Here is a 25,011-nt window from a genome sequence, read left to right as displayed (position 1 = left end):
ATAAGAACATAACAAAGCTATGTTACTACCTTAGAATAGTATTAAGTACGGTAGTGACTCCTTGCTCTTAGTATGCCACCAAGTCAGATCAAAACCATTCAGCCTGAAATTTCATTTGACAGCAGCACCAAGGCAACTGAGGGGAGAACATATTTGCTCACCGTAACTCAGTATCAAGCAGCTTAGATTAAATGATAAAATGTTTAGGGAAGGAAATGAAAGAGAAGTTTGTAAGGACAAAGTTACTTCATACATACAAAATATTTTATGAAGTTCTACCTGTACCTGAACTGACAGGCAGTTAAGAGTTTCCCAAACTTCTTCCCCAGTAATGAGGATCACAGTCCGAGCTTCGTCCTCGGTAACAGCACAGCCTTTAAGACTTCCCCTTACACAAATCTGAACTCATCTCCCCTCCTACTAGAACCACTGACTCACCATCCTTCAGCCCTCCCAAGGATCACTGCCAAAACTACCTTCTCTGCAATCCACCTTATCTCTATTTCTATTCTTAACTCCAGCTGCTTCTCTTTCAATTATCCCCAGAGGAAATAACTAAATGCATGAAAATGCGAAGGGAATTCGCAGGTGCTCAAAAGATAAACCAAAAAAAATTCACATATGTTGGAATTTTGCATGAGGTGTTGGGAAGAAACTACTATGCTGTACACTTTTGGGAAAAGAAAAGGCATAATTGTAAGATATTTTTGAACATACATACACTCTTTTGAACTTGTTTAATTTCAGCCTCATTTGACTTTGCTTGAAACACAGCAGAACTATATTGCCAAAATGACAACACATAGTGTTACTTTTTAAAAATTAAAAGTACAACTTACCCCACTGTCCAAAACAGAGAGCTGATCCCGTGCTGCAACACCTCCAATTATCAGAAGCTCCCTGAAATAAATACCAGAATAATAACGCAGAAAAAGATTAAAGCCTGCTTTATTGTTTGTTTCTTTTCAGTTTTGGGGAGGTGGATATTACAATTGAATAACTAAGAAAGAATCTACAATAAAGGTCTGGAGAAGGAAAGAAACAAGGCACTTCATTTCCAGGAGCTACATAAAATGTTAATGCACGGTAAAGTAACTGAGGAGAATGCGAAAGCTTGGAGCCCGGAAAACATCAGTCCTCACCTATATATCTTTCTATATTAGGATAATTCCAGGTACCCCAAACTCTGGTTTCAATCAATCTTTATAGACACATGTGGTTGTACGTGTATAAAATATATACTCTGAAAGAATATATAAATATTAATTTTTAAAAGTTGCCTTCAGGTTGATAACCAAAAACTGGGGAATGGGGTGAAAGGAGACTTACTTTTCACAGAATATCCTTTTGTGTTTGAATTTTTCTCACTCCAAATACTTCTAAAAAATATGTTTAGATTAAAAAAGATTCCTTTGGGACTTCCCTGGCCGTCCAGTGGTTAAGAATCCACCTCCCAATGCAGGGGACACGGGTTCGATCCCTGGTCCGGAAACTAAGATCCCACAAGCCACGGGGCAACTAAGCCTGCATGCCACAACTACTGAGCACGTGGACCACAACTAGAGAGCCTGCGTGTCACAACTACAGAGCCCACGTGCCACAACTAGAGAGAAGCCCGTGCGCTGCAACAAGGAGCCTGCGCACCACAACAGAGATCCTGTGTACCACAACTAAGACCTGACGCAGCCAAAAATAAATAATAAAATACACTCTAAAAAAAAAAGCTTTACGCCAAGACAATTCTATGGGGGGAAAGAACAGTCTTTTCAACAAATGGTGCTAGAACAAATAGATATGCACGTGCAAATGAATGAAGTTAAACCTCTTCTTTAGGTCACACATAAAAATTAATGCAAAATGAATCACAGACCTAAATATAAGACTTAAAACTACAAAACTCTTAGAAGAAAACGTAAGAGTAAATCTTCATGATCTTGGGTTAGGCAAAGTCCCTTACAACACCAAAAGATGAACAAACAAAAAAGCAACAGATGAAAAAATAAACGGGACTTCATCAAACTTAAAAACTTTTGTACTTCAAAGGACACTACCAAGAAAGTGAAAAAGCCCACAGAATCACAGAATGAGAGAAAATATTTGCAAATTATATATAATTAATCATAATACTACATGTATATATCTTACAACTCAACAATAAAAAGACAAATAACCCAATTGAAAAATGGGCAAAGAATCTGAACAGACTTTATAAATGGCCAGTAAGCACATGAAAAGATGTTCAACACGATTAGCTATTAGGGAAATACAAACCCAAACCACAATAAGATACCACTTCACACCCATTAGGAGGGCTATAACTGTAAAGACATATAACAAAGTGAGGTTGTGGAGAAACTGGAATCCTCACACATTACTAGTAGAAATGTAAAGTAGTGTTGTCACTTTGGAAAACAGTTGCGTGGTTCCTGAAGATGTTAAACATGAAGCTACTATATGATCCAGCAATTCCACTCCTGGATGTATATTCAGGAGAAATGGCAATGTATGTCCACACAAAAGTCTATACACTAATGTTCATGGCACAGTAGCCAAAAAGTGGAAACAACCCAAACATCCATCAACTAATGAGTGGATTAATAAATATGTGGTATATGTATACAATGGAATACTTTTTGGCAATAAAAAGGAACTAAGTACTGATACATGCTACAACATTGATGAACTTTAAAAACATTATGGTAAATGAGAGAAGCCTGTCATGAAACAGCACACATTGTCCAATTCCATTTATATAAAATGTCCAAAACAGGCAATTCTATATATGGAAAAGAGATCAGTGGCTGCCCAGGGATAGGAAGGTGTGAGGGAAATGGGAGTGACTGCTAAAAGGTAGTGTTTCTTTTGAGGGTGATGAAGACGTTCCAAAATTGGTTTTGGTGGTCGCACAATTCTGTGAATATAATAGAAACTAAAACAACCTGTGTGCACTTTAAAGAGTGAATCGTATGACACGTGCATTATATCTCACTACAGCTATGCACAAAAAGATTGTCTCCTTTTTATAAATAGCAGACAAAATTACTTCCTGAGGCAGCCATACAACTTCCAATCAGAAGCAGCTATCAACTATCTGCATTTATTAATTTTACTCTTATTTAATCAGTCATTTAAAAAATACCATAAAATACTGGGAAAGTGGATGATGTTGACACTGAGTCTCATAAATTCTATGACTGATGAAAAGAAACAGCTTCATGGTTGCCTACTGTCATCTTAAGCGATTTATAGTGTTTAAAGAAAAAAAAAAAAAGCTTTCTAGTCTGTGAATGTCCATTACCTTGGCATAGTCCTTAACCACCTACCACTAGAGCCATGTTGCCTAAATCCAGTAACACCAGATGCCAGATTGGCTACTTAAGAATCACCTGGAAGAGGTGCCATTCTTCCTTAAAAAACAAAGAGTTCCAATTCCTATTCCCTGGAAAATCTGATTCAGTATATACAAAAGGGGGACCAGTAAATCTGTATTTTGAAATAAGGTCCCTTAGTTCCCAGGTTTGGTAACTATGGTCCAAAATCTATCATTTCTTCTATAAAACTTTACTCTTATCCACTTTCCTAATCAGATACATTTATTTCTACAAATTTAGCAGAAAACTACACATACACATAACAATCTATGCTTGTGTGCAAAGCACTGTAGGGTTGAGGAATATAAAAGACCAGCCCCTGTCTTATGGAGTGTAAAACTGAGTTGGGACGAGTAAAGCTATGCACATTTAAAACAAGAAACACTAACACACGACAGTGCATAGGCATTATGGGGAAGCAAACACAGCGGTATCCGAGGAGGGAGAAAGGACCGAGCTGGCACCAACATGTTAGCTTCACAGAAAGACCAGGACTTGAGCTGGGTCTTCAAGAAGGAAAAGGCTCATTTGTACTGAATACCAAAATGAGTAACACAATTTTACCATCTTAGCAAATAAACTGATTTTGTCATCTATCTTCCCTTCCAGGCTTTGTCCAGATGCACGTTAATCTTTACACATTAGAGCACAAAAATCAACTTATATTAGCGTTTTACATTCTTCCGAAAACACTCTCTTGTGAAGAGTTCTGAGTCTCTTACACTAAGAAGATGCTCTGGTGATGTACTCTTGTAGTGACTCTCCGTGTCGTATCCTTAAAGCATTTTATCACATTACTTTGGCTGTTTCTCTGCCTTCCACACTATCTCCACACTCCTGCACATAATTCTATAAAAGCAAAGATGAATTCTTGTTGTTATATCCTGATCCCTAGCCTAAGTTTTCACACATGGTAGGTATTCAAATAGTTACTGAAAGAGTGAAATGCATCAATCATCAAGACAAAATTAGGAATTATTTTACCTAAAAAGTTTTACTAAGTATAAATTTATCCCTGAATAAGTTTAACTTATGAGAAAGATCAACATTAAAAAGATGGGGGACTTCCACGGTGGTGCAGTGGTTAAGAATCCGCCTGCCAATGCAGGGGACACGGGCTCAATCCCTGGTCCAGGAATATCCCACATGCTGCAGAGCAACTAAGCCCGTGCACCACAACTACTGAGGCTGCGCTCTAGAGCCTGCGAGCCACAACTCCTGAGCCCGTGAGCCACAACTACTGAAGCTCGCACGCCTAGAGCCCATGCTCCGCCACAAGAGAAGCCACCGCAATGAGAAGCCCGTGCACCGCAACGAAGAGGAGCCCCTGCTTGCCGTAACTAGAGAAAAGCCCGCGCACAGCAACGAAGACCCAACACAGCCGGAAAAAAAAAAACCCTCAGACATCAAAATAAGATTTTTAAAAATATAAATAAATAAACAGATGGACCCACGGGACATTAATAATTCAGAGTTTCTGAAGTTAGATAGTGGTGATGGCTGCACAACCTTGTGACCATACACACCAAAAACCACTGAATTGTACACTTTAAATGGTGAATTTTATGGTGTGTGAATTATATTTCAGTTTAAAAGAAAAATTAATAAAAATCAAGTGTCAAATCAACTGACAGAGCAGTTTACTTATATGGTATGGCTTTCCTCAAATTAAAAGGGATTGCTACTGAGCCAGAAGTTCTCCAAGATCACTAGACTTACGGTCTCCCCGCAATGGCAGAAAGAGCCCTCGAACTAGAGGGACCAGTGTGAACGCCCACAGGGAAGATGGTCACCACTAGGAGACAGGCTAGAATTAACCTCGCCAAGTCAGGTTTACCAACACACTAGACAGACAGAGATACATTTTCTATGCAAATGAATTGATGAAGCTAACATTAAATGAAATGGCCCCTTTAAAGAATTAATTTTTACTCTGATACGGTTTTGCAAACCATGACTCTTTACATAAGAGACACAGGAAAAATCTCAATTTACTTTTTTTTTTTTTTTTTTAAGGATATTTATTTATTTTTGGCTGCGTCGGGTCTTCGTTGCTGCGCGCGGGCTTTCTCTAGTTGCGGCGAGTGGGGGCTGCTCTTCATTGTGGTGCGCAGGCTTCTCATTGCGGTGGCCTCTCTTGTTGCAGAGCACGGGCTCTGGGCGCGCGGGCTTCAGTAGCTGTGGCACACGGGCTCAGGAGCTGTGGCTCGCAGGCTCTAGAGCGCAGCCTCAGTAGTTGTGGCGCACGGGCTTAGTTGCTCTGTGGCATGTTGGGATCTTCCCAGACCAGGGCTCGAACCCGTGTCCCCTGCATTGGCAGGCGGATTCTTAACCACTGCACCACCAGGGAAGTCCCTCAATTTACTTTTTTTAATAGAACTCTTCTCACTTAAACAGGAGTTTTAGATAGAAACTAATTGCTACTATATGTCACAGTTAAATATATTTACACACTCATACACATGCATATGTACACACTCTGAATTCCTATCTCATTTCTTTTCCTACTTTACTCTTCTTCTGAAACACCTCAGACCTAAAGACAATAGGCATTTGAGCACAAAGGGAAGCTTTACCTTAATTTAGGATTATCGACGTATTTCTTAAACTGCTTGACGTTATTCAAAGTTTGTTCAGCCAACTCTCGGGAAGGTTCGACAATGAGAGCTTTTGGAGCATTGGGGAGAAACTTCGCTTGTGCCACCTGAGCATTACCTTAAGAAAATAAAAAAGATTAGAATACATGCAGATCACACCTCATGACACCTTTATTGGTGAAACACGAGCACAAATACTCCAGTATCAAAATTTTAAATAACAATTGTCCAGTGGTATAGGTGATAGTCAAACTAAACAAAATAAAGATTCTTAAAATGAACTACAGATTCTTTCAATCTAATTGATTATGTGCTTTGCGATAAATCCAATGAGCTGTGAAAGGCACTTTCTTTAAATAACTGGAAGCACATCAGGCAGCACAAGGGGGTGAGAGTGCGAGCTTTGGAGTCAGACTGCTTGGATTTGAATTCAGTTCTACCACTTATTGGTCCTGTGACCTTGGGCAAGTGACCTCAAGTCCCTACTCCTCAAGTTCTTTGTCTATAAAACTACCTTACAGGGTTGTTATGCAGGTGAAACACTTAACACGGCGCCATGGCACTGAATAAGCACACACGTTATAAATACTAGATACCATCATCACCACGATCAGCCTCCCCAAAATGCGTGAACCGAAACCAAATACTTGGGAGTTTACGAATTAGGTTTTGAAACTGAATTTTACTGACATGTTCAGTAAAGATGCATGACTAAACAGGCAAGGGGAGTATCTGTACCTCACTACAAGAAGCCTTACTTACTGGAGTTTTCAATACCCCATTCTTGAAATCTTTACCCTCTCAGGTGCTATACCTGTGTGCTGTGATTTGACAATGAAACTATCCGGTGCCTTGGCAAGGGCAACAAAACCATCTTTCGGTGGAAACTTAAATTCTTCCTCCCCGAAGTTGAATTTTAGTTCAGCATTCTAGCATTGAATAAAGGAGAAAATGAAAACGCTTAACCTAAGAGCAAACTAACCAATACGAAATAACGAAGATCAAAGTAGCTTATAATCACAGCAAAATGTCTCTAATTACCTTCAAAACACAGGCAGGAAAGAGGCCTTGGTTCTTCATATGTGGTGGTATTTCAAATGCCAGGCCAAGGTCTTTTCCTTTAAAAAAAAAAGAGAGAGAGAGAAATTGAATTAAATCTACCAGGAAAGAACGTCCATGTGCCCACACCACCAAGTCCAGCAGCCAGCGCACACGCACACGCCCTCCTGTTACTGCAGATTAACTGTGCTAATACCAACCTCCTCACTTTTTTACTTTACTCCCGAAATTGCCCCCTCTCCCCCTCTACAATTTTAATTATTCCCTTCCTACGGGACTGCTTCCAGTAGACACCTGAGTTAGACAAACCTCCCTGAGCTCAGAACTTCCTCCATCTGTCCTTTATTTTTTCTTCTCCTTTTTGTAGTAAAACTGCCTGATTTCCATGTTGACTGTGTCCCCCTCATTTCACTCCATTCTCTGTTGAACTGATTCCCAATCAGGCTCCCCCTGCACACCCCTCGCTGCACCACAACAGCTCTTTGTCAAGCTCATTAATGATCTCCACTTGCCAAACACAGTAGTTCTCATTGCTCATCCTTCTAGGCTAGAGCCGTCATCAGCACTGGACACAATCTGATCCTTCCCTCCTCCTTCAAAAGCTTTCTTCACCTGAACTGCACGACCTCAACCTCTTTCGGCTTTCCTCCTCATTCACTTCTGCTGGAGTCTCCTCAACTTGCCAACTTCTAACCACAAGAATACCCTGGGCCTCAGATCTCTCCTCTTCATTACCTACTCTCATTCCCTAGGTGATCTCATCCAGGCCTATGACTGGATCATATATAAGCCAATAACTCTCAAAGATGTATCAATATCTCCAGTTCTGATCCCTCCCCTGAACACTTACTGTACATTTAACTACTTACTTGATTTCATCACTCAGATGTCTAATAAGTATCTCAAACTTAAATTGCCCCAAACAGAACTCTTAGCATCCAACTGGTTCCCTACCTATTGTCACCACCCAGCGTTTTCAACAAAGCAGCCACCGCAGTGATTGTACTGTTAAAACTGTTAAAGACAGACAATGCCAATTATCTACTCAAAACCTAATGGCTTCCAATCTCAGTCAAAATAAAAAGTTTGTGTCATAGCCTATAAGGTCCTATATGGCCTGGCCTCACCACCTCACTGACCCAAGATTCTACGACCCTCCCCCATGCTCAGTGTGCTCCGGACCCACTGGCCTCCTCACTGTTTAAATACCCCAAGCACGCTGTCATCTCAGGACCTTTGCAATTACTGGTCTCTCTGCCTGAAATACTCTTCCAAGATACTTCTACTCAAATGTCACCTTCTCAGAGAAGCCTTCTCTGACCCCCCAGAATGCTCTCCAGCCCCTTACCCGGATTTATACGCTCCCTCAGCACACTGTTCCCACCTAACACATATATTGTCTGTCTCTCCCTATCAGTAGCTAAGCCCCACAAAAGTGTACATAAATTTATCTGGTCCATTTTCTGCTGTATCTCCAGCACCTACCAGCATGCCTGGCACACAGCAAATGCTCAAAAAGTATTTGTTCAAAAGAAAGGCAGGGAGGAAGAGAAAGAAGATTGAAGATGGTAAGGAAATTTTTAAAAATCACAAATAATGAATATCATATATACTCTCTAACAAAATGGTCCCTAGAAAGCTTACCATTTTTGGAGAACTTGACATGCCCTTTATCCATATCTAGGTAACATCCAATGGTATCATGCATAGTGAATTCCTAGAAAACCAGAAAGTCAAGTGCTGTTAATAAAGAGCAAAATTGAAAATAAGGTTAAAAGGTCAAATATAGCTGCATCCACAGTATGTGTTAGTGTTGCAGAATACTTCCTTAAAATTCTAACGTAGATTTAAAAAATGCCTAGTATAGCATATCATATATAAGAGTAGAAGCATCAGACAGACGTTTCAGCATCACCATGATATTAAGGCTCCTCCACATTACCAGAGATGTCGGCTACCAGAACAAGCGTATTTAGATTTAACACGAGTCAAAATAAGAAATGAGAGCAACACAAGTATTAAAGTCAAAGCCAAAATCAAAATGGGGTGAACACAGAAAACAAAGTAATATACTTTGGAGGGGTTAATAAATGGCATAAAAGAAAAATATTTTTCTCATTTTGTAACATTTCTTCACTGAAGTCCCAATCTGAACTTTCCTTGGAAAATATTCAGAAAATTCACTTGAATTTCACAATCAGCTCTATACCCTCAGTCACGTCATGAGTGATCAAGTATGCAAGAAAACTTACTAACACTATGATTAAGTCATTAATACAACTTACCTCTCCATAATATTCAGAAAATTCACTTGAATTTCACAATCAGCTCTATACCCTCAGTCACGTCATGAGTGATCAAGTATGCAAGAAAACTTACTAACACTATGATTAAGTCATTAATACAACTTACCTCTCCATAATATTCAGAAAATTCACTTGAATTTCACAATCAGCTCTATACCCTCAGTCACGTCATGAGTGATCAAGTATGCAAGAAAACTTACTAACACTATGATTAAGTCATTAATACAACTTACCTCTCCATAATATTCAGAAAATTCACTTGAATTTCACAATCAGCTCTATACCCTCAGTCACGTCATGAGTGATCAAGTATGCAAGAAAACTTACTAACACTATGATTAAGTCATTAATACAACTTACCTCTCCATAATATTCAGAAAATTCACTTGAATTTCACAATCAGCTCTATACCCTCAGTCACGTCATGAGTGATCAAGTATGCAAGAAAACTTACTAACACTATGATTAAGTCATTAATACAACTTACCTCTCCATAATATTCAGAAAATTCACTTGAATTTCACAATCAGCTCTATACCCTCAGTCACGTCATGAGTGATCAAGTATGCAAGAAAACTTACTAACACTATGATTAAGTCATTAATACAACTTACCTCTCCATAATATTCAGAAAATTCACTTGAATTTCACAATCAGCTCTATACCCTCAGTCACGTCATGAGTGATCAAGTATGCAAGAAAACTTACTAACACTATGATTAAGTCATTAATACAACTTACCTCTCCATAATATTCAGAAAATTCACTTGAATTTCACAATCAGCTCTATACCCTCAGTCACGTCATGAGTGATCAAGTATGCAAGAAAACTTACTAACACTATGATTAAGTCATTAATACAACTTACCTCTCCATAATATTCAGAAAATTCACTTGAATTTCACAATCAGCTCTATACCCTCAGTCACGTCATGAGTGATCAAGTATGCAAGAAAACTTACTAACACTATGATTAAGTCATTAATACAACTTACCTCTCCATAATATTCAGAAAATTCACTTGAATTTCACAATCAGCTCTATACCCTCAGTCACGTCATGAGTGATCAAGTATGCAAGAAAACTTACTAACACTATGATTAAGTCATTAATACAACTTACCTCTCCATAATATTCAGAAAATTCACTTGAATTTCACAATCAGCTCTATACCCTCAGTCACGTCATGAGTGATCAAGTATGCAAGAAAACTTACTAACACTATGATTAAGTCATTAATACAACTTACCTCTCCATAATATTCAGAAAATTCACTTGAATTTCACAATCAGCTCTATACCCTCAGTCACGTCATGAGTGATCAAGTATGCAAGAAAACTTACTAACACTATGATTAAGTCATTAATACAACTTACCTCTCCATAATATTCAGAAAATTCACTTGAATTTCACAATCAGCTCTATACCCTCAGTCACGTCATGAGTGATCAAGTATGCAAGAAAACTTACTAACACTATGATTAAGTCATTAATACAACTTACCTCTCCATAATATTCAGAAAATTCACTTGAATTTCACAATCAGCTCTATACCCTCAGTCACGTCATGAGTGATCAAGTATGCAAGAAAACTTACTAACACTATGATTAAGTCATTAATACAACTTACCTCTCCATAATATTCAGAAAATTCACTTGAATTTCACAATCAGCTCTATACCCTCAGTCACGTCATGAGTGATCAAGTATGCAAGAAAACTTACTAACACTATGATTAAGTCATTAATACAACTTACCTCTCCATAATATTCAGAAAATTCACTTGAATTTCACAATCAGCTCTATACCCTCAGTCACGTCATGAGTGATCAAGTATGCAAGATTGAGTCGTTAACACAACTTACCTCTCCGTAATTATCAAACTGTTTATTGTGAGATTTCTTTCCCGTTCCACCAAAGCCAAAGCCAAACTTGTCAGTACCTAGATTTTAGAAGTATTTTATAAGTGTGGTAAGAATAAAGTTATAAATACCATAAAAGTTCATAAGATGAAGATATTTTGAAGCATCTACACAGTATTGTGTGGTACACATTAATGCATACTAACTTTACTGACTTCATTCATACCCTTAACCTTATTCCTCCTGATTTTATGATGTTATAATATCTATTTTTCGGTACTTCAAATCTTTCTTGGAACAAGGAGGGTATAGGTAAATATTATTATTTCCATGTCTCTAAATATAAACTTTGTACGGTTAAGTTTACTATTTTGCTCCCCACTAAAATAAAATGTTAAAAATTCACAAATGTAAAACAACAAATTCCGTTTATTTTAGAAACACTTACCTAGGTCTAGGGAAGCCTGCATAGAAGACCACCCAACTCTGCACAATCCTTGGTCGTGACAGGATACTTCATAGCAGTGTTTCCCTGCAAGGGCAAAATACTTTGAGATTTTTATAAATTATACACTTATGATTCATTTACCATGTAGCTACTTTCCCATTGTTTCTGAATAACAATTTGTATCTTCCAAATGAAGAATTGTAGATCTTCCTGTAACACTAAAAATCTTTTCAGATCCTCGATTCAAAGCTACTTTAAAGAAAGTTCAGGTATTAATACATCACCCCAAAAGTTCAAACAAATACAAATGTTCTTTAAATACCTTTCGTTAATCCTTTAGTAGCTCTACATCCATGCCATTCCTTTACTTCTCTGCTCTGACAACAAAGACCATCTGACCCAATTGCTGGATTTGAGAAAAACACAGAAAACCATGTCAATACAGATTACATAAATCACGCATTCTGAAATAAGTATCGTTCAGTCTCACTAATAAGATAATTCATTACTTGGTGCAATGTTCCAGGGACTGAGACTTGCTGATTCCTGAAGGATAGCAATGTCTTCCCTGTGAGTAGCTGCCCTCATTCATCCCCTGGAGGGCTGTGGCTTACGTTGAGGACTAGTTTCTCTACTGTTATCTGTTGGCTAGGACAGGACTTTACCACAACAATTCTAAAAAGGCATCAACACAGCACCTAACCTGACTTGTACTACCGCAGCTGCATCACCAACACATTTAGACAACTATTCTCTAGAGTCCTTTAGAGAAATGGATACTAAGGATGACGCAGCACCCACTCATCAATACTTGTTGCTCTGATTTTATGCCGAAATTAGAGCTTGAGTGAATGCTACCCTAAAAGAAAAACAGAAACTCTGGCTTGTTCCCTAATCCGTGGATCCAGAAACCATAAAGGGAAAGCAGGAAAAGCCTGAACAAATAACCCTGTAGCTGTTATTTCCTAATATTAGGGCTCTAAAAGATGAAGTTCTATGTTATACATCATAGTCAGTCATAGTGCTTATTGGTGCTTTTTGGCGTTAAGTAAAGCATTTGGCTTTTGTCTGTACTGGAAACTAGAACTTCCGTCCTGATTCAGGCTTGCAAATCATATTCGCCACCTGAATGTAGAAGAAATTTTTTAAAAAAGCATCTCGTCACACATTTCCCTTCACTTATAAGAAATTCAATTATTTATTCAAAGTATAAATTCTTATTCATATGGGTACATTATATAAACCTCTGAACTTTTAAAAAAGTTCGCTGACAAGGGTAAATCATCAAAATTATTTTAAATGCTTTATGCATATATACATATATAAACTTTTACATAAATTAGATATCACACGGTAGAGAGTAGCAGCGTGGGGTTGTTTCTGTCATGATTCCTCAAGGCCCATTTACCTTTCTCTGCATCCTGATTTTCTTACTCATTGACACCTGGAGAAAATTCCTCCAGGTCAACTCTGCAGTTCCGACTTATTCTTCATAATAGCTACACAACAGTCCTTGGATACACCCCAATCTTTGTTTACCATGCTAGCAGTATCATTTACTTTACTGGCAGTTTTTATCATTACAGATAATGTTGCATCAAACAGCTTTGAAAGTATATTCTTACATACTGGCACTTTCATTCCAATGAGCTTGACCTTCCAGGAATATATGTTTTTTCAATATTAACAGGTAACGCCAAACTCCTTTCCAGAGAGGCAGTAATTTGTAAGTTGGTTATCACCCTTTTGGAGTCTTGCCAATCAGATGGGTATAAAACAACATTCGCTGTAACTTTAATTTCCATTTCCCTGTTACCTGTAAACTTGACCTTTGTATGTTTACTGCCATTTGGATTTGGTTCTCCTGTGAACTGCCTATGCACATCCTTTGCCCATTTTCCCCTGCCTGCTTATCTCTTTCTTACTAAAACAGGTGACACTTTATCTGCTGGCAACACAAGAACCCCTTACCAGTTTACAAGGATTCTTTATCTTTCCTCAACATTGCATTAAAAACAAGTTTTTGAATCACAAATGTGCTGCTAAAATCTATCCACTTACCAAAAGCAGATCCTCTGTCATATGGGTTCATTTGCCATTTGTTCAGCACTAAGCGAATTAAAACAAGAAAAGTTAACCCCAAACAAACATAATTTAAAACAGTCTACAAAAAATAAAGCAAATATTTAATATTTTATACGGTATCTTAACTCCTCTAGTTCCAATATGGTTTCACACACTATTTGGAATGCACAATTAAAACTGCTGCTGTTTTTATTAAAGGCAAAACTGAAACAAGCCAAAAATAATAGTCACTGGCCCATCCAGGGCAACCTCTTCTGCTCACTTGCTTCAGTGCCTTTTTATTAGATGGCACTGATCTTTGTCATAACTATGAAAGCATTAATAAAATGAAGTTCTGGTGACTTCAATCACAACGAAAATAACCCACCAACATATCAGAATCTAATTATCACTTTATCATTATTAAAAGAAAAGCAAGTCCTTTATTTTAAATAATTCCTAAGTCACAAAATCTTTTCCTCCTCACTTTTATGGGATCAGCATTTTCCTTTTCTACAACATCTTAACAGTCTGGATAAGCAAAGAATCACAATAGCTAAAGAGAATGCTATGTGTTTTCAAGCCCAATTTCCACCCAAGGTAGAAATCTTTTCTAGATTATTTCTGGTCAAATGATATCTATCATCTGCTTAAACACCTGGAATGATGGAGAAGTAACGTTCTCTTGAGGGTCTCTATCCATTGTGGGCTCAATCAAGCTACTAGGAATTAAACAGTATTTTCTAGAACAATTATTCTCTCTCCAGGTCCCAACAATGATTTAACAATTATACCACCTCCCTTTTTTATTTGTTTCTCCATGTTTAAATATCTAGCTTCCTTACTCCTAATAGGACATGATTTTTGGAACTGCAACCATTCTGGTTATCCTTCTGTGGAAGCAGATAGGATCCTTCTCTTTCATCACTCTCTCTGATAAATGATGGTTTATAGTTGCTACAAATTCTGAGACTATTTTTAAACAGACTAATAGTCTAAATAGTTCATATCCATTATCTCACAATTCATTTATAAATGAGTTGATTCTACAAACTATGTAACATTGTTACTTTCAACTACTGAGAAGAAAATGTTGATATGCCAGCTCACTCCACTTAAGCCTGCAATTTTGTCACAATCCTATTTTGTATCATGAAACAAAAGTGACTTAAAATAATTAACAAAGCCCTAGATTACTCAAGATAGGATGGAAAAAAAAAAAAAAAGATAGGATGGAATTCAGAAAGCATTTAATAAAAGCAACAAAATTTAAGGATGAGAACACTAATGTAAGATAGTTCATGGCACAGACAGGACCAGTCTCCATGGAGATAGGACTGAAAATAAGAAACTGACTTCAAAATGTACACTTTACATTTCAGCCTCCTGGGCTCCTTCTTTCTTACGTTAAAGGAAAATGCATGCCTCTTTTCCCTGTAGAAGGCAATATTTCCTACCACCATGGGTTTATACTCTATCAACTATTTGTAAAATCTTTCCTTAATGCCTTTGTAAAATACTGTACCAATTTATCTTCAATATTATGCATAAAGTTATCAGGCTAAGAAAAACATTAAAATAACTAAATATAATTTCTAAAATGCCAGTGTTTTCTCAAAGACAATACTGTTAGTATCTTAGGAGGGACAATCTTTCAGTGTTTATGCTCTAAATGACATTTAGCATCCCTGGTTTCCAGGGCACCAAATGACAATACCATCCCCTGGATATTGACAATAAAAATGCACACTCAAATTTCACATCTGGGGCTTCCCTGGTGGTGCAGTGGTTAAGAATCCGCCTGCCAATGCAGGGGACACAGGTTCAAGCCCTGGTCCGGGAAGATCCCACATGCAATGGAGCAACTAACCCCTTGAGCCACAACTACTGAGCCTGCGCACCTAGAGCTCATGCTCCGCAACAAGAGAAGCCACCGCAGTGAGAAGCCCACGCACTGCAGCAAAAGAGTAGCTCGCCACACCTAGAGGAAGCACGCACACAGCAACGAAGACCCAACGGAGCCAAAAATAAATAAATAAAATAAATTTATTAAAAAAAAAACTTCACATCTGTAAATGCAAGGAACGAGAATTACTAATTTATACAAAAGGAAATTAATAATATGCAAAAATTACCTGAAGCACCAGTTTTAATTGTCGCTTTTCCTTTTTTGCCTTCTTGTTGGTCTTTCAGAGTTTCATAAACTATCTGGATAACTGGAATACTGAAAGCCTAGCAAATAAACAAGAGTTCTCTATATTAGCATTCAGATATCAGTGACAGTTCAATAATCAATATAAATTACAAAAATCATGCACGCACCTTAAATAATGACACATATTCCTGAGCGCTGCTCCAATTTGCCCAAACCCAAAATACCAGTACGATAACAAGAGTTGACTGAATTAAGGAAATAAGAACCAGCTGAGAGCCCAAAACAATAAACAATCGGGACCCACAGAATGAACTAAACTAAAAAGGATAAATATTATTCCGACAAACCGTTTCTCTAGTCTAGGCCAACAAGAGATCAACCTCTATTTGCAACTTCTTTATTACTAGAGCCACTGCATTAAAATTCAGAAGTGAGTATAAATACTAAAGATACTGTAACTCTTTCTCCAAGACCAGTTTTAAACTATATTCCTAAAGCCATACTCTTATAAATCTTATTTCAGAATGAGCTGGCAACAAAAATATTGTTCTCTGTGGCAAGCAACCACTTTTTACATTTTGGAAGGAGGATACTTGATTAAATACTTCAAAGTAAAAACCACTGTTCAAAGTTGCTTTAAAAATCAACTCTTACTGGCTTCCCTGGTGGTGCAGTGCTTAAGAATCCGCCTGCCAATGCAGGGGACACAGGTTCGAGCCTTGGTCCAGGAAGATCCCACATGCTGTAGAGCAACTAAGCCCATGAGCCACAACTACTGAGCCTGTGCTCTACAGCCCGCGAGCCACAACTACTAAGCCCGCGTGTCACAACTACTGAAGCCCGCGTACCTAGAACCCGTGCTCCGCAAACAAGAGAAGCCACTGCAATGAGCAGCCCATGCACCGCAACAAAGAGTAGCCCCCGCTCACTGCAACTAGAGAAAGCCCGCGTGCAGCAACGAAAACCCAAAGTGGCCAAAAATAAATACATAAAATAAATTCATGAAAAATAAAATCAACTCTTAAAAAGTCAATTTAAGTTTATTACTTACACCAGTTTTTCCACTTCCTGTTTCTGCAGCCTAAATGAAAAAGAAAAAAAAAGTTTAAGTTGTCAGTTAAGGAAATCAAATTAATGTGATACCATGTAGAAATCTTTAACAATTCACAAGCTACCTTTATTTCCACAGCGTCTCCAGATTATCAAGATTTCCTCATTCAACTTTATTGCCAATCTTGCCACTCCTCTTCCATTCTTCCCTCAAGAATCTGTTCTCCCTTTTCTTTTCCCATTGCTACCATTCAAATCTAAACCCTTATTATTCTAACCAAGATTATTATAAAAGTATCCTAACAGTATCTCATGTCTTAGAGCTACACTACAAGCTGCTATCAAAGCAGTCTTCATAAAAACACAATTCTAACTGTGCAACACATCCCTAGTTAAACATTTCCAATGATCCACACTGCCAACAAACACCCAACTTCTTTAGCATGACACTTAAGAAAGGGCACAAATAATCTGACCCACTGTATACTTCTCATCTTATCTCAAGTTACACTCTCCACCCCAGACACACGTATTTTATGCTACCATTGAAGTGAATTACTCTGGGATCATATCCTGCATTCTCCTATTCACGGTTTTTGTTGATGTGCTCTCTACCTAGAGAGCACTTCTCCTTTATCTTCCCTTGTCCAAAATCTACTTCTTCCAAGCAGAGTCCTTTATGATTCCTCAAGCAGAAGGGTAACTGGACCCCACTTGAATCTTTTCATACTTTGCACCTCTCAGGCAGGTGCCACATTTTCCCTTGTATGACATTCATCCATGTACATGTCTTACTGTGCTACAGGGTTGAAGCTTCTGAAGGGCAAAGACTGCATTTTATTCACCTTTGTGTTCCCCACAACTTCTACCTAATTACTTTGAATGCAGCATAGGTAGCTTAAATGTTTGTGAATAAATAAAATTAATTTGGTGAAAATACCATTTTTAAGCCTATGGAGTTCATAAAGTGGATAACAGCCCCAGAACTGTGTTTCCCCAGCTTCCAACGACCTCACCACATTTAAACATACCATAAGGACATCACCTCCTCCTAGGATCAGTGGGATGGACTCAGCCTGGATATCAGTTGGGAGACTAAAAAAGAATCATATTTTGAAGAATTTTAGTTAATTAAAAAAAAATCACCTAAGCTAATTAAGTCATGTTAAACTATAAACCTAAAAGAGAATTTTATTTGGTAAACACTACCAATCTTTTTCAGCTAAAAATATATCAACGTTTAGAAAGGAAACTCTACGATTTAAAGAATCACAGGAAAAAACTGAATTTCACTTACCCGACTGGGCCCAAAAATATTTGATAAAAACGCTAACCACTATTTAAATTGAAAACCATTGTTGTCACAGGTACATTTAAGCTTTTCAAGATGGAGGTACTTACAGCCAATCCATCTCCTCCACAGCTTGAGCAATTTCAGGCATAACACCCATCTCTGCAAACAAAAATTAATTTTAAAAACTACAGACTAAACTTAAATCATATTGCTCTTAAAATTACTGTTCAGTGGGGAGACAGGTTTGAAGCATAGCTCAGTTACATAGTATCTGTTGAGTATAAATTTTGGAGAAAGACTTGAGTTCAAATTCAAGCTCCCACTAGCAATGTGACCTCGGGCAAGCTATAAACCTATTTCGTCACACAAAATGGAGCTAATATTGCGTATGTTGTAGGAATATGGGACGATTACAGATAATCATATGCACGCATCCGGTACATAGTCATCACTCAGTACACAGTATCCACCAGTGAGCGTTTCCTCCCTATGACTGGTGAAAAATCTGCCAGAGTTGGAAAGTTCTAGACCAGTACCATGGTGGTTTCACCTAGAGATAATGTGGAAATCATGTACCTTGCCTCTTTGAGGACCATGTGAATACCCTCAGCGATCTGAGAAAAATGAAGAGGCAAGTAGAGAGAGCCCACATTTACAGGCAGTCATAATCAAAACTCTGGTCAACTGAAAAGGGAGGGGCTGCTGGTGAGGACTTGGGTTAACTGGAAATGTCAGCTGAAGAACTACTCTGTTCTCAATTGTTCACATATTTAAGTAATTTACATCAAAGTGAATCCTAAATGAATACATTGGGTTATTTCTGATTGGATTTTGAAATTTTATCACTTCTCGAATGAACTGTAGAGGGTATACATGGAATAGTGAGTTGTATTACTTAAATCTCCTTTCCAAACAAGTGATCTTTCTTTTAAGCCTGCATTTTTAAAATGTAGCTTTTATTATTGTTATCTTTACAAAAGTATATATTTCTATTAAAAAATGAACAACACTCAAATATACCCAAGCCCCAGAGATAAGCTATTTGGAAATTTTGTATTTCTTGTAATCATTTGTGAAAAGGCATAAAATAAAATTACAATCTGGGCTTCTCCGGTGGCGCAGTGGTTGAGAGTCCGCCTGCCGATGCAGGGGATGAGGGTTCATGCCCCGGTCCGGGAAGATCCCACATGCCGCGGAGCGGCTGGGCCCGGGAGCCATGGCCGCTGAGCCTGCGCGTCCGGAGCCTGCGCGTCCGGAGCCTGCGCTCCGCAACGGGAGAGGCCACAACAGTGAGAGGCCCGCGTACCGCAAAAAAAAAAAAAACACAAAAAGCTACAATCCACTGCAACAGTAGCTTTTTCTTTGTATCAGGTGAGAAGACACATACTAGCAATTAACAATAGATACAACACTAACATTTTGTATAGTAAACTAGTTAATATATACATTGATGACATGGGAAAGGGCAAAAATCTTCTTTGTATCAGGTGAGAAGACACATACTAGCAATTAACAATAGATACAACACTAACATTTTGTATAGTAAACTAGTTAATATAAACATTGATGACATGGGAAAGGGCAAAAATCTTCTTTGTATCAGGTGAGAAGACACTAGCAATTAACAATAGATACAACACTAACATTTTGCATAGTAAACTAGTTAATATAAACATTGATGACATGGGAAAGGGTAAAAATCTTTTTCAGAAAGGCAGGCTCTCCTACCCCTAAATCTCTTCAGAAAAATCCACAGATTGCAAAACTACTCAAGATCAAAAGTTGTACGTCCAAGCTGACCTTTTTAAAAATTGCCCCCATTAGAGTCTAGGTGTATTCTCTCTCCTACAACGCAAATTGCTTAAAAAAAGGAAGCGATGGTCTTCAATATGCTTCATACAGAATACTGCAAGCTGAAGCTGCTTGTGAAACATTATATTGCAAGCAGCAACCACAGACAGCTTTCAGCAAATTCCAGGCAATTTCTTGTTCCATTCTGGTCATGTTTTCTGCAGGTTTGCTTTGAAACCATGTTTTCTTTAAACAGAACATTTTTAACGCTCAGAAGAAAAATAGGAATATTCATGCTCTTTAATTCCACTTTTGTCTTTATTTCACATCACAGACTCTTCTAGTCCTTTACTCTAATATTCCTGAAATCCGTGCACGACTCGCAAAGAAGTGAACCTATAAAATGACAACCTGGAACTGCTCTACACACCTTGGCTCTGAAATCTTGTTTGAGGAGAGAGCTGGGGAAACAAAAACAGCTCCCAGTCTGAGCAGATTTCCCCTTGCCTATTATGAAATGCAACTAAAACAATCGGAAATCCTCTCTCACGACTAAAAACTTGGAATTCCTAATGTTCTAATAGGAGAAAAATGAAGAAAGTACAATACTCTGTTATATCTGAAGTCATCTTAATAGATTAACAATATTAAAAGATAGTAGGCCTATGTTGATACATTTATTGCTATATAACATACGTACGATTTTTAGTCTATAAGGCTTACTGCAACTTGTAAAACTGTGGATGTATAAAGGAAGGATGATAAAGGAAAAGAGAAAAACAACTGTCGGGTTAGGTACGCCACCTAAAATTCCTGTTTGAAATAAAGGAGGGCATCAGCAGCAAATAAACAACGATTTTCAAAATCTGTGATGAGCTGGTGTGTGCGCAGACGAAAATGCTTTCCCTTTAGCTTAGATATTCAACGTTACTGTTGATATAATAGAGCTTAACCACAAATAAATATCAGGTTTGTGCCTGGAACTTTTAGTTTTGGAAGGGCCTGAAAAAAACTAGATGCAGGATGGTCATTTCCAACGGACCCCTCCCCGCGCCCTGCTGCTTCTCGGCCAGGCCAAGCCCCTATCGGGCGCGGACAGAAAAGGGTTCCTGAGCACCACTGCCACGTCAAAGAGCAAGAGGCCGGGGCTCCGAGAGCGGCCGCAGCAACGCCGCCGCATCGTTCTCGCAGCCCCGGGTGTCCCGGCAGGGAGGCCGTAAGGAGAGAAAGAAGAGAGTGAGCACGGGGAGGCCCGGCCCGGCCAGCACCTGGAGGGAAAGGCTCTCCCTGCAACACCGATCGGGCACCGATCGGGCCTCTCGCACCGCCACTGATCCGCCCGCAGTGCTGGGACCGAGGGGACAGCTTTGGACAGCTCCCTCCTGTCCCGCGCGGCACCTGTGCGCCCCTGCCCCAAAGGCTCCCCTCCAGCCGGCCCAGGGCCGAGGCGTGCATCGGGCCGCCCGCTCTAGCCCCAGCTCCGCAGACGCACCGGAGAAAGCCGCCATCTTCGCCCAGTCCTCCGCTACTCAGCTCGCGCTCCCTCCCTCCGAAAGGACACGCGGCGCGGTAGCGGCCGGCGCTTCCGGCCCCCTCCCCCGGCCCGAGTGTGCTGCTTTCCAAGTCCCGGCAAGGACCCAGCTCCAAAAGAACTGTTCCGACCAAAGAAAAGACCCGCCGCGGACTCCTCGGCGCGAACCCAGTTCAGCTGCCCCTTGCTTTTCCTAAGTAGGCAGGACACGTCATCATTAGACGTACTCAGAGTTACCTTTTATGTAGAGCACGCTATGTGTCATCAGGAGCACTTTTGCACATGCAAGGAAGCAGACGTTACCTGATGAGGGTCACACAATGGCCCAGGATGAGCTGACAGCAACAAAACTGTGCCATCTCTCCTGCCTCACTCAGACCCTGCAGCCTCTCAAAGATAAGCAGGGCTTTGTGCTGTGTGAATGACCTGGAGAGAACGTACCGAATTCATCGCCCAGAAAACCAGCGCTAGTGAGCGCCTGGCACCCAACAGTCATTTACTAAATACTTTTGACTGATTTCGGTCTCCCAACCTCCCTTCCCCGGTGTTTGATGGATTATTGATAATTTCACATTTATTTGACGTCCTTACAGTTTGACTCTTCTCTTTGCAGAGAGCTAGGAAAAGTAAACGAATGTTTAATCCTGCCAACAACTCTGTCAGCGTGTATTAGCATCTTTAGACGAAGATACTAAGTTTCAGGAAAATTAAGTAACTTATCTAAAGCCATATAGCTACTGAATGGCAGCGTGGTATCTGAGCCACATCCACCTAACTTCAGGGTCCACGCTGTACCTAATGTGTAGCCTGCCCCAGAATGACATGAGAAAAGTCAAACCCTCAGGCGAGATGTTTTAGATGGACTTAGAACTACAACTTTTGGAGCCATACTCCCTGCGTTTGAATTCTAGCCCTGCCATTTGCTAGCTGTGTAACCTTGAACAAGCCTGGCCTTCAGTTTACTCATTTGTGAAATAACCATGAATAATAGTACCTATCTTGAAGGATTGGTATGAGGCTTGAATAAAATAGGTAAAGCACCTGCAACAGTGCACAGCACGTGGTAACAATATATGTGTTAGCTCTATTATTATACTATTACATGTAATAGGATTCACCTAAAGTTCCAACAAGGACAGTCAGGCCTGCCTGCAGCTTCGCACCTCCAGGGGGCACCATTCACATTATAGTCTATATTCTCATTATATTTTGTATAAATTTATATGTGATACCCCCTGAGAATTAGGCAATGTAGCAGTTCTGAATAGATGCCACGTACGCCATATTTTTCCTCTCTCAAGGGACAAAGCGTTTTCCAGGGGACTCTTGATCTCAGGAGTTTGGGAAGCAAAAGGCATGCTATGAGAAACTGTGACTAGAAGGCCCCAAGGCAGCAGGGCAGGAAAAGAGCCAGAGGGAAGAGAAGCCAGCTGTAGGAGCAGACCACTCTTGCAACAACTGTGGGGAAACCCAGGGCTGACTGGACCTGTGGAGAGTGGACTTGAAGCTCTCTTCAAAGGGAACATGCCCAGGACTTCCCTGGTGGTCCAGCGGTTAAGACTCTACACTTCCAATGCAGGGGGCGCAGGTTCGATCCCTAGTCGGGATCCCACATACCACGCAGCCAAAAAAAAAAAAGGGGGGGGAATGTGCCCAAGAAAGCTGCCCGGAGAAGCTAAATGATGCAGCAGACAGACCCCCAAAGGACCCTGTTTTGTTCATACCTTTTAACCAGAGGACAGACATCACCTGCTTCATGGAAGTTGCATTTGGAGGATACCAGCAGAAGAATCTCGAAGAAACCAACAAAAAGTACCCCTGATCTAAAAACAAATCGACCTTGGGCGTTATTGAGCCAGAGAGCACCAGATTCAGATCACAAAGGCACCAGCCAAATAAAGGTGGGTCTCCTCCGTGTCCAGATTTTACCACTCCCCAAGGGTCAGAAACAACAGCTAATGGTAGAGGGGAGAGCAGAAAAGAGATGGACTGCATCCTTCACCACATTGCTAAACTGGGGAGGGAGGAAGCTGCTGTCATTTTGGTTAAAGTTGTGAGTTATGATCATGACACTGGACCCAATAGTTTAATTACAGAAATGAGACTATAATTGTGATGAAAATAGCCCGGCAACATTTCGTTACCTGGGAGTGACCAGAAAAACTCTGGAAGAGGCTGGAGACTCCATCTAGGTCAGAGGAAGAAATAGTCTCTAGAGAGGGTTTCAAGGTAACAGATAATGTTTTCTGCTCATTCCCTATCAAGTTTATATAATAAATATAATACGAGAGAGATATAATAATACCTTCAATAATGTGAATTGGGATATAATGTGATTGGCTCCCCTCTTGGCAGGTAGGACAAGGCCAAGCAAAGAAGTGGCAGGCAACCCCTTCATCCAACCAAGAGATAAATGATGGGAGTCCCCAGTCCAGTATCCTGCTGGTCCACTCTGCCCAAAACAGGCTGATTAAATGGGCACATACTATCCAGGGAGACAGTCCTGTAATCCTTGCCTGGCTCCAGAAACCCACCTACATAAATCATTAGGTAGGAAGACAACCACCACTAGGTGGCGCCAAACTGCAGTTGATCCCGGTAAAGGTTGAAAGGGACGTAAAACTCCCAGCTGGCACTTTTCCCTGGACATTTACTTCTATAACCTCACAATAACCCAGCATCTTATGGGGTTGGGTAATTGGACCTTTTGGACCCATAGCCAATCACATATGGTGGAATTTTGCTGTATTATCCATACACCCAGAGAGATTGTGTTATGTGTTGAATTTTCAAGTAAGCTGTACTTACTAGGCCACTGCAGACCAGATGGATTTGCAGCTACAAAGTCAGGCCTATGAAATAGGTCCTTGAGATACCCAGGCCCTTGAGAGTATAGAGAGGATTTCCTTAAAGAAAAAAAAAAAAAAAAAAGGAAAGATCTGACTGGAAGATACCCTTTGTGCTCTGGAATATAGGCATGGTACCTGGAAAGGCAGTGATGAGCCTTGAAGATGAAACCTTCATGCTAAGGCTGTTGAAGCAGGAAATAGGAGGAGATTGGATCCTTGATGATGGTGGTGAGCTACCAGCCCAGCTCTGTCTGCCTCAAGAGCTCTTGTGGCTGGAGAATGCATTACGTAGTTGAGCCACTGTTAATTCTCTCTGGCTCACCACCGAACACATACCCAACAGGTACAGAAAAGAAAGGAGATGAGACATTCATCAGTATAGATTTTGTGTAATGAATCACTCCGAAAATTTTTTCAAATGTTCTAGAATAGAGCAATAAGAAACCTATCGTGGCTCCAAGATGGAGGCGACCTTGGCTTGAGTCATGAAGGCACCTTCAAAAACAACCCTTGAGGAATGGCGGTCCAGTGGTTAGCATGCCATGCTTCCACTGCAGGGGGCACAGATTCGATCCCTGGGCAGGGAACTAAGATCCCACATGCCAAGTGGTATGGCCAAAAAAAAAAAAAAAAA

General features: G+C 39.8%; 1 protein-coding gene across 1 annotated transcript in view; it reads right to left on the bottom strand.

The window, feature by feature from the left end:
- The window catches only part of DDX1 (DEAD-box helicase 1), a 35,595-nt gene extending 13,992 nt beyond the window's left edge, over window positions 1–21,603 (bottom strand). The window contains exons 1-14 of the mRNA XM_024747253.1: window positions 21,490–21,603; window positions 18,314–18,365; window positions 17,944–18,007; window positions 16,914–16,943; window positions 15,843–15,939; window positions 13,705–13,752; window positions 11,966–12,049; window positions 11,644–11,727; window positions 11,199–11,275; window positions 8,672–8,744; window positions 7,010–7,086; window positions 6,783–6,897; window positions 5,948–6,086; window positions 840–900 (exon numbers count right to left, since the gene is read on the bottom strand). Of these exons, the coding sequence (XP_024603021.1) occupies window positions 840–900; window positions 5,948–6,086; window positions 6,783–6,897; window positions 7,010–7,086; window positions 8,672–8,744; window positions 11,199–11,275; window positions 11,644–11,727; window positions 11,966–12,049; window positions 13,705–13,752; window positions 15,843–15,939; window positions 16,914–16,943; window positions 17,944–18,007; window positions 18,314–18,365; window positions 21,490–21,505 (1,017 nt within the window). The 5' untranslated portion in view covers window positions 21,506–21,603. The remainder of the gene's footprint in view (window positions 1–839; window positions 901–5,947; window positions 6,087–6,782; window positions 6,898–7,009; window positions 7,087–8,671; window positions 8,745–11,198; window positions 11,276–11,643; window positions 11,728–11,965; window positions 12,050–13,704; window positions 13,753–15,842; window positions 15,940–16,913; window positions 16,944–17,943; window positions 18,008–18,313; window positions 18,366–21,489) is intronic.
- Between the last annotated feature and the right edge of the window lie 3,408 nt (window positions 21,604–25,011).

This window comes from Neophocaena asiaeorientalis, unplaced genomic scaffold (assembly GCF_003031525.2).
Source record: "Neophocaena asiaeorientalis asiaeorientalis breed wild unplaced genomic scaffold, Neophocaena_asiaeorientalis_V1.1 scaffold398, whole genome shotgun sequence".
Taxonomy (NCBI): domain Eukaryota; kingdom Metazoa; phylum Chordata; class Mammalia; order Artiodactyla; family Phocoenidae; genus Neophocaena; species Neophocaena asiaeorientalis.
The sequence above is the reverse complement of the archived record's forward strand: the minus strand, read 5'-3'. Positions and strand labels throughout refer to the sequence as shown.